This window comes from Gracilinanus agilis, chromosome 2 (assembly GCF_016433145.1).
Source record: "Gracilinanus agilis isolate LMUSP501 chromosome 2, AgileGrace, whole genome shotgun sequence".
Lineage (NCBI taxonomy): Eukaryota > Metazoa > Chordata > Mammalia > Didelphimorphia > Didelphidae > Gracilinanus > Gracilinanus agilis.
In genome coordinates, this window is record NC_058131.1 from 50,793,691 (window position 1) to 50,807,656 (window position 13,966).

Consider the following 13,966-nt stretch of genomic DNA (forward strand, 5'->3'; position numbering starts at 1 on the left):
TTTACAATATTGATGTGATAATATAAGTAGTTTTTTTGGTTCTGCTTACTTCATTTGGCATCAGTTCATACAAGTCTTCCCAGATCTCTGTAAATATCTCTTTATTAATTTCTTATGGCATAAGAATGCTGTTGTTCAGTTGTTTCAGTGGTGCCTGACTCTTTGTCACCTCATTTGGGACTTTCTTGGCAAAGGTACTGGAGTAGTTTGTTATTTCCTTCAGCTCATTTTACAGATGAGGAAACTGAGGCAAACAGGGTTAAGTGACTTGTCCAGGGCCACACTGCTAGTAAGTATCTGAGGCCAGATTGGAGCAAGATTAGTTTTCTGAACTTCAGGTCTGGCACTCTATCCACTGTATCACCTAGCTGCCCAGCACAATAGTATTTCATGACATTTATATACCATAATACTAAATACATAATAATCAATGACAATTATTGAGTAGTCCTTCAGTTATTAATTCTTTATCATTAAGAAAAGAGCTGCTACAAGTATTTATATATATATATATATATATATATATATAGGACCTTTTCCTTTCTCTTTGATCTCTTTGGGCTATAGACGCATTTAAAAAAAATTCTTAGCTTCATCTTAGAAGCAATACTGTGTATTGGTTCCAAGGCAGAAGAGTAGTAAGGGCTAGGCAATGGGGGTCAAGTGACTTGCCCAGGGTGACACAGCTAGGAAGTGTCTGAGGCCATATTTGAACCCAAGACCTCCCTGTCTCTGGGCCTGGCTCTCAGTCTACTGAGCCACCCAGCTGCTCCCTCTAATCAGGTTTTGATGGGTCCAAGGGCACACACATGTATTCTGTCCTGTGAAAGACATAAGCTTAATTAGTGAGTTTTGCTTGAGGAGGAAACACCATTATACTGAATCTCTTGACTCTTCTGAGTGGCCTGGTCTAGTCGGGCTGGTTTTCAGGGTGTCTAATTCCCCAATCTTCCCCACCACCGTGGGTTCTGTGCCCCCTCTTTTTTTCTACCAGTCTTTCCCGATTAGAGATGTCAAGAGTTTCTTCTCTCTCACTTCCCAGGAACATAGTCTACCCTGAAGTAATGACTGATTGTTCTCATTCAATCCCACACTCCCTCCAGTTCTCGCCCATCGCCATGGGCTGCAACCGCAACAAACATGGAACCCAAGGCTGATCCTCGAGACCCAATATTGTCAATTAGCCACAAAGCGGATGGATTCCTGGTCCTCGTTTTCCTTAGTCTCGGGGCAAGGGAGGGGTTGAAATGGTTCCATCCCCAAGTCTTTTTCCAGCTTTATCCTTCCTGTCCTGCGTGCCAGTGGCCTCTGAGTGAAAGCTGGCACTCCACGGGTGGCTTCCAGCTCTAGCCGTGTGCCACGGACCGTCATTTCTAGGCACAAACGGGGTGGGGGAGGACGGAGGAGGGAGGGTGTTTTTAAAGCAAGGCAGCTAATTGGGCGGCTCCAGGGTGGTGGGTTTTTTTTTTTTTTAACCAAGAAATGGCTTTTCCCTATTAAGGCAGGTACTAAAGGGAATGTCACTGATGCATTAAAGATGTGGCTTGTTGTTGTTGCTGTTGTTTTAATGGTTTTTATTGCGTGGTGGTCGGGAAAGGGCTGGCAGGCTGTAATGAAGTAGATTGATGACTTAATAGCCTGTAGCCATTACAGAGTAATTGAATGGTTGTGTATATATGATCAGACTGTCAATGGCGAACGTGAATCGCAAGTGAATCAAAGGGAGAGGCACCCACTGGGGTGGCCGAGACAGGCACATTTGCTCACATCCGAGAGAGGGACTGGTGAGGTGGGTGATTAAAACACACACCGCCCCCCCCAAAACATATAAACAGCGCCCCCCCCCAGGATGTGTCAATACTGATCTCATCCCGAGTGCACAGGCGAAGTGGAATTCCCTGCGACCTGGACAAGTCACTATTTCCCTTGGCTCCAGTTTCCTCCCATCCTTGGTAAAATAAAGAGGTTGGGCCAGGTGGCTGCCAAGGTTCCTTCCGACTCTTAAATCTAGGATCCATCATCCTGTAGTGGGTAGAGGGCTGACTTTGACGTCCAGAAGATCAGAGTTCAAGTCCCAGCGCCAATGTGTTCTGGCCGGGCGATCTTGGGCAAGTCTCTTGACCTCCCAGCGCCGGGAGCAACTCTCCGAGACAATAAATTGCAGAGAAGGTTTTATTCTTCATTGACCCGGGGTTTCCTCACCTGGGAGCTTTCTGTATGAAATCTCAAGTCCAGTAACTAGCCGTATCCTACACATGCATATTCATGCCCATATGTGAAGAGGTATTGTAACATATACCCCTAGAGTGCTCCAAGATGCCATTTCTAAACCATTTCGAGTTTCCCAAGGTGTTTGGGGTCGGGAGGTGCCCCATCCTGCACCCTGGATGCATTCTCTAGCATTCAGGAATTCAGCAAATTTTTATTAAGCTCCTACTATATGCTGGGCACCAAGGATATAAAGCATTCAAAGGACAAAGGGCAGCTCGAGGAGTTTGTATTCTATGGATTTTCTCATGGGGGCAATGGGGAGGAGAAAAGGAACAACAATGGCGGCACCCGACTGCAGTGGCATGGAGATTTGTGGGTTTTTTGAGACCCAAAGGTCTTAGGAGTTGCTATGCGCCCCAGCTAAAGAAGCAGAGTTCTCTTGGCATGGAGGGGTGCTAATCAAACAATGCAGAATTCATTGCTGCTTGGGACTTGAGGAATGGGCAAGGAGACAGAAAGGAGAAAGGGGAGTGGTCCAAAGGCAGGGCAACAACCATTATCATGCATCTGTTATGTGCCAGGCACTGGGCTAAGCTCTTTACAAATATTATCTCTTGTGATCCTCACAACAATAGCCCTGGGAGGTAGATGCTATCACTATTTCCATTTTAAAGTTGAGGAAACTGAGTCAGACAGAGGTTTAATGACTTGCCTACGGTCACACTGAGGTCATATTTGAACTCAAGTCTTCCTGCTTTCCATTAGACCAGTGATGGGCAAACTTTTTAAAGAGGGGGCCAAAAGAAAGGAAATGCTCATCTGTCAGTCTGTTTCTAAGGCAACTCTTTTGAAGTTTCATTGTATTGTATCCTACTCATTGTATTCATCAGATTAGGAAAAATGTTGTGGGGCCAGATAGAACATTTCAGGGCCTCCCCACCGCCCAATCTGGCCCTCGGGCTGTAGATTGCCCATCACTGTATTAAACCACTTGCTGCCTGGATGCATAGACATTGTGAGAAAAGTTCAGAATCTGAAATATGCATGATCTTTTGAAATAATTTCTTTATAAACGTTCCTACCCAAAGCTGATTTTCTGGGTCTCTCCTGGAAATATGATCTCTGAGGCTCCTAGTCACTTCTTCCAGAGCCCTTGGATCCTGAGCTCTCTTCAGGATGCCATGACCACTTTCCAGTCGCAACCTCTTTCCCTCCAATTCCTCTTCACCCACCTTCCCTTCTCTGTTGTGGGCCACTTCTAGGCCAAAGAGCTTCTCCTCTTGGACAAGTGGGTAAGAGCTTGGGACTGAGCAGCTGAGCTCCCACATTCACCTTCTGTGGGGGAATTGCTTTGAAAATCCCCAAAAGAAAACCTCCCACTTGAAATCGAGGCTCTTCCCACCCCCTTGCCTGCCTTCCTCCCCCAGCATGGAGCCCATGCTACTCATTTCTGTGTGTGACAACCAGGTGTTTTACAGTATTTGCTACCTGTGATCATCCATCAAAACAATCAATAGAGCTCCTACTGAGTTTTATTAATGATCTTGTCAGTGGCCTGGCGCTGGATGCCTGGGGTTGTCTGGAATGATAGATCATTAAGAGGTTTTGCTGTTATTTATTCTCCTGTGACCTTGTCTCCCCCCATTGTTGCTTGCTTAAGAGTTATGAATGTGAGACATGATAATTTGATATTGATCTATTTGGTAAGTTAAAAAATTTACTGCATCGTTGATGTTTTAACAAAGGATGGATACTCTTTATTCCTCCTGCAGCCAGGATAAAGGGTGGCTCTAGAAAGCCCAATCCACTGTTGGATACTGGGAAAATGGAGGAAATAGACCCCAAAGGGTCTAACAGGGTGATGGAGCTTGGCTTTGGGGATCAGAGAAGGCTTAGGAAAGGCTTGAGCTGGGTTCTACCCTTGGGAAATCCCAGAGTCATGCCTGGAGGAGATGATGACCTTGACAACAGCCAGGGTGGAATAATGAAAACAAGTCTGGTTACATGGGCAGGAGCCTGGAGCTAAAGGCACTAGCTCTGCCGGTGATGACGATGGCACCAGAAGGACATGTCCCCTGCTGCCTTCTAGAGACCTTTCTGCCTATTGCTCAATAAGAAAAGGAGGACTAAATGGGACTGGGGAGAGATGGGAATCCATGGGAAGGTCCAAACTAGCTCGCAGGGAAAAATGGAAGGAAGTTAATGATGGTGGGGATGGATCCAAAGGACGATTGCTCGCTAGCCTGCCCCAGAACCCACAATCCAATTAGTCAATAAGCATTTAGTCAGCATGTACTATGCGCAAGCCATAAAGTAAAGCAAAAACAGTTCCTTCCCTCAGGGAGCTCACAGTCTAATGGGAGAGACAACACATGAACGACTATGTCCAAACAAGATATGCACAGAGTAAGTTGGTGACAGTCTCAGAGGTAAGGCACTGGCAAGAACGAGGACCGAGCAATTGCCACTACATATAAAGTATACTTGGACGAGCAAAGGAATTAGATTTCCATCTTCTTGGGACTCAAAGAGGGATATAGAGGTGAACCTTGATTGGCCATCTAATTCAACTCTTTCTTTTTCCAGAAGGGGAAACTGAGGCTGAGTGAGGTGAAATGATCTCATTAGTAAATGGCAGGGGTGGGAGCCAGAAGCAGAGGCTTTTCTTCCTGTCCATTGGAGGAGAGGATCTTCTATTAACAGCCAGCAGTGTCTGACTTGTCATAAAGATAGATGGCCATCTTTAATAAGTCAGAAAAACCCAGCATCCCTTGGAGATGGGAGGATGGGGAGGGAAAGTGAGATGACACATAAAACACTTCTTTCCTTCCCTTCTCACTTTTCTCTGGCTCTAGGTCTGAACCTGCCCCTTTCTCTTAGCCTTGGATTTTTCTCCCTCTGCTTTATGTCTCTCCCAATATGACATATCTCATAGACTGGTTTAAACACCTCTCCTAGATTTCTTGGGTGTTGTGCCTTGCCTTGCATGAGGGGGCAGGAACACAAAGGTGTTAATTAATTAATTGCATCCCATTTGACACCCTCAGAGTTAGGTCCCAAATGCTACATTTAAATGAGGGCAATGTAAATGAGCAGGAAATATTTGCATTGAAAAATAACACTGTTCAGGTCAGAGAGTGGGCCCAGGAATAGCTCTGCCTCCAAAGGCCCAGCCTAAGAGGGGTCAGCAGGCTGGACCTACCCAGCCAGTCAGAGCCAACCCATCTTCAAACATCCATGAGGATGGAGAGGAACAACGAATGGTGTTTGATGAGAACAGCATTTGTAGTTGGCCTTGGAGAGTTACATCCAGCTGGTTTCCCCATAGAGTCCCTGAATTTTAGAGTTGGAGGGGATCCCATTGGACATCTAGTCCTGTCCCTATTTGATGACATATCCTCCTGACAACGTCCCAGACAAGTGGTCATCTGGCCTTTCCTTGGGAATCTCCATCGAAGGGAAATCCACGACTCCTGACTCTGTTCCTGGACATCGCTATTGGCTGGCAGCCTTCCCTGTTGCCAAGCCTTGATTTGTTGCACCCACTTGATCTTGGCTCTCCCCTTTGGGGCTGAACTGGTCGGAGCTCTTTTCTACATACCATCCCTTCAAAGACTTGAAGACCATTTTCCCGGGCCCACAGAGGCTTCTCTTCCCCAGGTTAAACAATCCCAGCACCTTCAGATGATCCCAGTTTGGTTTTCTCCTTGACCTTCTCTCTATCGTCTCCATCATTCTTCCCAAACTTTGGCATCCCAAACAGAACACAAGCCTCCAGATGTGGTTTGGTGAAGGTAGACCCGATTTTTGGAGGGGGCTGATGTGAGGAGTGGATTCAGGTTTTCCTCAAGCTCATATTAAAGTGAATCTGCCTTCCTTGAATGCTCCATGCCAATGGAGAGTAGGCTTTTTTATTTTTAAATTCTTCCCTTCGGTCTTAGAATTGATACTGAACATAGGTTCGAAGACACATGAGTGGTAAAGGCCAGGCAATTAGGGTTAAGTGACTTGCCCAGGGTCACCCAGCTAGGATGTGTCTGAGGCCAAATTTGAGTCCAGGACCTCCCTTCTCCAGGCCTGAGCCACCCAGCTCCACCACAAGAGGAGGCTTTTTTTTTTTTTTTTTTTAATTTTAAACCCTTACCTTCCATTTTGAAGTCAATACTGTGTATTGGTTCCAAGGCAGAAAAGCAGTAAGGACTAGGCAATGGGGGTTAAGTGACTTGCTCAGGGTCACACAGCTAGGAAATGTCTGAAAGCCAGATTTCAACCTAGGACCTCCCTTCTCCAGGTCTGGCTTTCTAGCCACTGAGCTACCCAGCTGCCCCTGAGAGGAGGCTTTTGAAGTGGGAAGCAATTGGTAAAGAGAAGGCAGGATGGCTGAAGGATAATCAAAATAGACATTGGTAGTAGCTTCAGAAGTGCTTTATTCCTGCTTTTGGCCATGCATAATGGACCAAAGGATCATAGATTCTGAGCTAGAAGGGATCTTAGAAGTCACTGAGTTCAACTTCCTGATTTTATAGATGGGGAAACTGAGGCATAGAGGGTAAGTGACTTGTTCTAGAGGACAAAGTGGATAGAGAACTGGGCAAGTTACTTACCTTTTCAGTCTCAAGTTCCTCATCTTATGAAAAAATGGGGAAAATAATTACCCCCACCTCAGAGGACTGTTGTGATTGGGTGAGATAAAAGCAAGCATGAGTGATCCTCTCACTTAAAAAATCAACCAACTTGGAGTCAGAGAAATGAGAGAAGAAGAGTCAGAAGTTTATTCTTTTTCTTATGAGGAAAGGCAGATCCCATGCAGCGGTAAATGCAAAGGCCTGGGTACAAAAACAGACATTTTATGGTTTCCTAAAGTGAGACTTCCCCCTCCCTCCTAGGGCTGGGGGCCAGGACTCACAATCTAGCTGTGAATTCTAACCCAATCAAAAAATAGCAAGATAAATGAGCTCATCACCTGGGAGTGGGTAAGGGTAAGAGTATCACCTTCAATTTTCAAGGGTAAAGAGGAAACAAAGGAACAGAGCAGCTGCAGCGGACCGAGTGGCCTTGTTCCCCTTGTTTCTTGAGCCCTTTGACGATGAACAAATGAGATAATGTATGGAAAGCACTTTACAAACCCTACAGTAGAGTGCTATACAGGAGCCATGATTATGATCATCGAGGGTTGGAGAAGATGTCCCCAAAGTCTTAGTGCAGTGTTAAGCTTTACTCAAAACTTGCTTTAATAATGCAGTTTTAAGACTTACTAAGACTTTTGGGACCCTGTAAGCAAATGTCAGAGGCAGGATTTGAACCCAGGTCTTCTTGACTTCACGTTTCTGTAGGAGGGAAAACTAAGATTTTTTAAAAGCTTCAGTTCAGGAATTTGGACAGAACAATCAGAAACAGCACATTCTGGGAGGGAAGAAGATCAATAACATATGGGGTGCAGTGCTACAGGAACAGAGTCAAGATGCAGTAGCTAATGAACTTTGTATACTGGGAATGGAGGGCAACATTGACAAAAGCAGACAGTCAGAGACTTATAATTATTTGCTGGCTAAGAAGTTAATGAGAGAATCACAACAACAGACTGGAAAACTAGACAAAGAATTAGATGAATATATGCATGACGACAAAAAACCCAGTCCAAAAGAAGAAGAAAATGGACCAAGCCATCTCAAACGTAAACGGCCTATTAAAGACAGAATAGGAAACAGATTAGAAATGAATTATAAAGGTCGGTATGAGATTACAGAAGAGGATCCTGAAGAAAAAGTAGCAGATGAAATTTCTTTCAGGCTTCAGGAACCAAAGAAAGATCTGATAGCACGCATAGTAAGAATAATTGGAAACAAAAAAGCAATTGAACTGCTGATGGAAACTGCAGAAGTTGAACAAAATGGTGGACTTTTAATAATGAATGGGAGCAGAAGAAGAACACCAGGTGGAGTTTATCTAAATCTATTGAAAAATACACCAAGCATCAATGAAGGACAAATTAAGGAAATTTTCTATATTGAAAATCAAAAAGAATATGAAAATAAAAAAGCTGCTAAGAAAAGGAGAGTACAAGTCTTGGGGAAAAAGATGAAGCAGGCTATTAAAGGTCTTAATCTTCAAGAATACGATGATGCATCTCGAGAAACTTTCGCAAGTGACACAAATGAGGCTTTGGCTTCTTTGGATGATTCACAGGAAGCACATGGAGAAACAAAGTTAGATTCAGAAGAAGCCTTTGAGATTGATCATTCTGTTGATTTGGAGGTCTTTTAATAACATCTTTAATAGCTAGGGGAATAAATTTTTCTAAAAAACAATTGAAGTTAACTTTTTTATTACACTTTGACTATTTCGTTTGCCTTTGCACATGTTACCTAACTAAAAGACATTTAATTTTCTGTTTTGAAGAACACTGTATGTGGGGGATGAAACTAATAAGAGATGTTACCTGTTGTTTTTAAGTCTTGTCTGGCTAAATAAAAAGCTCAAGTGTGTTGAAGTCATACTTCTTTTATCAATCTATTGCATGTGATAAACTGTAGGCAAGAGTAGTAATAACTTAAAGCATGACTGATAATAGGAAATCTGTTCGAATTTTCTCTCTTAAAAACTCAATAAGCTACTTTTAGAACTTCTTTAAACATTCCACCTCTATTTAAGTTTAGTTTTTCTGATTTCCTGAGGCCCCTCAGCAACTTAGAGAAGTTAGAAACTCTAAATTATAACATGACCTGACTTTTGCTCTCAATTCTTTTGTTTTATTTCACCAACTCGATTGGGTGAAAAATAAAAACTTTTCAGGAAGTCTTAGTTTATCTTGTTACTTTATTCCAATAAACAGGGTAAAATGCTAATTATTACTAAGATATATCCCAGACCTGTAGTACACATTCAGAAAAATTTTAGATCTCAATTTCAACTCTTGCTAATCAACTTTAGCAAAGTATCAGATATAATTTCCCATTTCTTCATAAAGAAAAAAAATAAACACTTAAAATGGTAAAGAGAACAAAGTTTACTGGAATCGTGATTTTAGTTTGCAAATAACTAAAAGTATAAAGCCAGCAAAAATGTGCAAGAGAAAATGATATATATCTCATTGTTTTACAAAATCTTGAAATACGTTAGTGTTTCAAATTTGGAGCTAAGTGGGAAGAAGAGAGATTCTCACAGATACCTTTTGATTTGTAAAGCCTGCAAAAATAAAATTTGATTTCTGATAACTCAGAAAAAAAAAAAAGCTTCAGTTCAGAAGCATGTGAGCATTCTCTTTTTTTCCTTTTTTGATTTTAAAAAATTTTAATTAATTAATTAAGAATACTTTTCCATGGTTCCATGATTCATGTTCTTTCTCTCCCCTCCTCCAGCCTCCTCCCATTGCCAATGAGCAATTCCCCCTGGGTTTTACATGTGTCATTGATCCAAACCTATTTCCATTATTAATATTTGCATTAGGGTGATCATTTAGAGTCTGCATCCCCACTCATATCCCCATCGACCCATAGAGTTGTTTTTCTTCTGTGTTTCTACTCCCACAGTTCTTTCTCATAAGTCCTTCAGAATTGTCCTGGATCAGTGCATTGCTGCTAGTAGAGAAGTCCATTACATTCAATTTTACCACAGTGTATCAGTCTCTGTGTACAATGTTCTCCTGGTTCTGCTCCTTTCACTCTGCATCATTTCCTGGAGGTTGTTCCAGTTTGCATGGAACTCCTCCAGTTCATTATTCCTTTGAGCACCATAGTATTCCATCACCAATAGATTCCACAATTTGTTCAGCCATTCCCCAATCGATGGACACCCTCATTTTCCAATTTTTTGCCACCACAAAGAGTGCCGCTATAAATATTTTTGTACAAATCTTTTTCCTTATGATCTCTTTGGGGTATAAACTCAGCAGTGGTATGGCTGGATCAAAGGGCAGGCAGTCTTTTAAAGCCCTGTGAGCATAGCACCAAATTGCCATCCAGAATGGTTGGATCAATTCACGACTCCACCAGCAATGCATTAATGTCCCAATTTTGCCACACCCCCTCTAACATTTATTACTTTCTTTTGCTGTCATATTAGCCAATCTGCCAGGTGTGAGGTGGTACCTCAGAGTTGTTTTGATTCGCATTTCTCTAATTATGAGAGATTTAGAACACTTTCTCATGTGTTTATTGATAGTTTTGATTTCTTTATCTGAAAATTGCCTATTCATGTCCCTTGCCCATTTATCAATTTTCTCCTTTATTCCTAAAGGAACTTGGTCCTCATCTTTGTGACCTAAATATCTTTGGACCCATAGGTCCATGTGAAAGCAGGAGAGCATGGAGGCTGTTGCTGCTGATGGTAACCCTAGCAAAGAGAGGGCGAAAGATGGCTGGTGTGTGGTTAATGTGGTTGTGGGTGTTGAGAGTGGGTAGACAGATGGCTGGACTGGTATTGGGAAAGGGGAGGGAGAATAGATTCTCTCTCTCTGTCTCTCTCTGTCTCTGTCTCTGTCTCTCTCTCTCCTCCCCACTTTCTCCCTCTCTCTCTCCCCTTGTCTCTGTCTCATCTCTTTTCTCTCTGTCTCTCTGTCTCTCTGTCACACACACACACAGACACACACACACACACATCCCTTCTGCCTGTATTTACAGTTAAGTTCACAGATGAATCCCAGGCAGAGAAGGGTTAGGACATACTAGGTGAGTCTCCCAGAGTTCCCTCCAACCTGGAGGTAAAATGGGACCCTGAGAGAAATGACTGTTGAGCCAAGCTTTTCCAGCTCATTGTTGAATCTGGAGTTAGATGATCGTAGGAAAAGACATTAATTTTTTCAATAAACATTTATTAAGTGCCTTCTATGTATCAGGCACTCTGCTAAGTGCTGGGGTTTTAAAAAGAGTCAAAAGAGAGTACTTGCCCTCATGGAGCTTACCATCAAATAAGGGAGAAAACATGCAAACAAATGAATGCAAAGCAAGCTATATACAGGATAAATAGGAAATGATTAACAAAGGGAAGGCACTGGAATTAAGAGGGATTGGGAAAGACTTCCTGAATGAGGTGGGATTTTTAGTTGGGACTTAAAGGAAGCCAAGGAGGTCAATAATCAGTGTAGAAGGAGGGAAGTTCTGGGGATGAGGAATGTATGGAGAGAATGCCTGAAGTCAAGAGATGGAGTCTTTTGTTTGTGGAAGAGTCAGGAAGCTGATGTCACTAGTCTAAAGAGTCCATGGGGGCAGCTAGGTAGCATAGTAAATAGAGAGCCAGGTCTGGAGAAGGGAGTGCCTGGGTTCAAATCTGACTTCAGACACTTCTTAACTGTGTGACCCTGGTTAAGTCACTTAACGCCAATTGCCTAGCCCTAGGTGAGGGTTTAAAAAAAAGGAGCATGTGAAGAGGAATAACATATAAGAAGACTGGAAAGGTAGGAGGGGGTAAGGTTATCAAGGGCTTTGAAATCCCAAACAGTATTTTGCATTTGATCCTGAAATACTGAGCAGGGGAGAGGTGACATGATCAAACCTGGATAATCACTGTGAGTGGTTTAATAGAGGATAGATTGAAGTTGGGAGAGAATTGAAGCTGAGAGACCATTCTATTCTAGTGATCTCATTCTGCAGATGAGGAAACGGAGAAAGGTCAGAGAAGTTAAACTTGCCCATAGTCCCTTGGATTCTAACTCAGGCTATCTTATACCAGGTCCAGCACCCTTCTTAGAGTACCACTGGGTCTTGAGCTGGTGAATGTTAGCTGCAGCTGTTCTCCATCTGCCACTTTGAGGGTTTAGGCTATGTTTCCTACCTCTTTTCAGTACTTGCTTTCCATTTTCCCATATCTTACTTCCCTCTTTCTCCTCCAGTCCCTGTTGGGCTCTCCTTCTCTCCTTCCACCTCCTTGAGTAATTTCTGCATTCACTCTAGCAGACTTCTTTCCTTCCCTGGGAGTAGCTGGGGTGCTCCATCATTCTCACTGCCAGGTGCCCACTTACTCCCCTACCCCCCTTCCTGCTCTAAGCTGGCACCTGGAACTGCCGTTGCATTCTACCCCTGCCATCCATCCTTCTGATTCTCTCATGGGCTGTAGGCAAGATGGATGGTCCAAGCTACCGATCAGCTCCTGTGGGGCTTGGAAAACCAAGCCCTGAAGATGTTTCTGTTGTTGGTCCCATGTTTCCCTTCTCCACATCCTTGGCACTCCTCTTTCCTCTGAGACTTTGGATTATTCTCTCTACCACCCAAAGAGGCTCTCGGCGATCTATCTTTTTCTGTACCTGGGTCTCTAGGTTTCCAAACAGTTTCCCAACACACCACGGAAGTCAAATGGGGACAAATGTACATTCGGAAAGCAAAGTTTCATCAATCCAATGCAATCCATTCCCCAGGAAGTATATGACCTTCAAACATCAGCAGAGCTGGGGAATGGAGGGCAATAGCTATTATATTCCATAATTGTAATGTTATTGTATGGACCAATGGCTTTTGCTAAGAAGGGAGCATTTATCTTGAGGCAATCAATGGATCATTTGCTATTTCTGATCAGTTTTTTTTTTAATTTAGAATGAAATATTTGGGGAATAGATCTGAGGGTGAACAGGGAAATGAATGTTCAGCACATATTTGGAATGAAGAAAATATCATTTGATATCTAAGCCCCTGTGCTTTGCAGAACCTGGCTCCCAAATCACTGGGGTTTTAGAGAGGATCTCGGGAGATCTGTCTATTGAGAAGGGATGGAAAGAGGTTGGTCTCTGACACTTACAGGCAGTGTGACTAGGGGCAGGTGGTTTGGCTTTCCTGAAGACCTGCTCAGAGCTCAGTGCCAAGTTTCAAGGGGTGGAATACTACTATCAAAGAATTCTTGAACCCTTGATGTGTATGTCTGTCTATCTAGTGGTGACAGAGAGGAAATGGAGAGAGAAGTGGGAGGAACAGCGAGGAAGGAGAAAACAATAATAATAAGTATTAAGAAACTGCTATGTGCCAAGTACTTTGCAAATATTATCTCATTTGATCCTCACAACAACCTTGGGGAGAATTATCTCCATTTTACAGTTAAGGAAACTGAGACTGCCAGTCAAGTGGCTGGAGGGTGAATTTGATCCCCTTTCACTGGGCTACACCACCCAGTTGCCCTAGCTGAAGGGTGGAGGGCAGGGAGGAGGAAAGGAAGAGGAAATCTGGTGGGCAAAGATGGCTGCCTTGGAGTCAGAGACTTAGATTCAAGTGCCAAGACCATGAGCGAGGTCTCCTACTGTCTGTGTGTCCCTGGCAACTCCATATGTTGCAGCCCTACTGCACATCGGCCTCAATGGAGAATTTCTTCATGGGGAGTTGGTTCCCTTGGTGGATGAGGATGAGGTATGGTTTTGTCCCATTGCCTGGCTCTCTCTGTCTCTGTCTTTTTCTCTGTCTCTTTGTGTCTCTCTTGTTTTCTCTCTCTCTGTCTCTGTCTCTCCAGCTCTGTTTTTTTCACTATCTCTCTGTCTCTGTCTCTCTCTCCGTCTCTGTCTCTCTCTCTCTTTGTCTCTGTCTCTCATTCTCTCCACACAGGCACACACGCACAGTCACTCATTGAAGTTGACGCTTCCCCAAGACTTCCCTCTCAGGGGGTCAGAGTTTCCAGTGGGATCCATAGACTTAGCGATGGTCATGAACTCATTCTGCACCTTTGGGGAGGCGGCGTCCCGCCCCCATTGCTCCTTCCTTCTTTTATGACCTCTGTTTTCATTTCATTCCATATTTCCGAAGTTGTAGCGATGTTCTCCCCAACCATAAAGGTTGTGGCTCCT

General features: G+C 43.5%; 2 protein-coding genes across 2 annotated transcripts in view; one reads left to right on the forward strand and one right to left on the reverse strand.

Annotated features, from left to right (window-relative positions):
* CDH15 (cadherin 15) overlaps nucleotides 1-3,225 on the reverse strand; it is a 96,784-nt gene extending 93,559 nt beyond the window's left edge. Inside the window, exon 1 of the mRNA XM_044659387.1 lies at nucleotides 3,152-3,225. Within this exon, the coding sequence (XP_044515322.1) occupies nucleotides 3,152-3,225 (74 nt within the window). The remainder of the gene's footprint in view (nucleotides 1-3,151) is intronic.
* Nucleotides 3,226-4,583: 1,358 nt separating this feature from the next.
* On the forward strand, nucleotides 4,584-8,695 carry LOC123233238 (phosphorylated adapter RNA export protein-like). The gene is made up of 2 exons (XM_044659388.1): nucleotides 4,584-4,640; nucleotides 7,582-8,695. Exons 1-2 carry the CDS (start codon nucleotides 4,584-4,586, stop codon nucleotides 8,473-8,475), a joined length of 951 nt encoding a protein of 316 aa, XP_044515323.1. The 3' UTR covers nucleotides 8,476-8,695.
* Nucleotides 8,696-13,966: the final 5,271 nt, after the last annotated feature.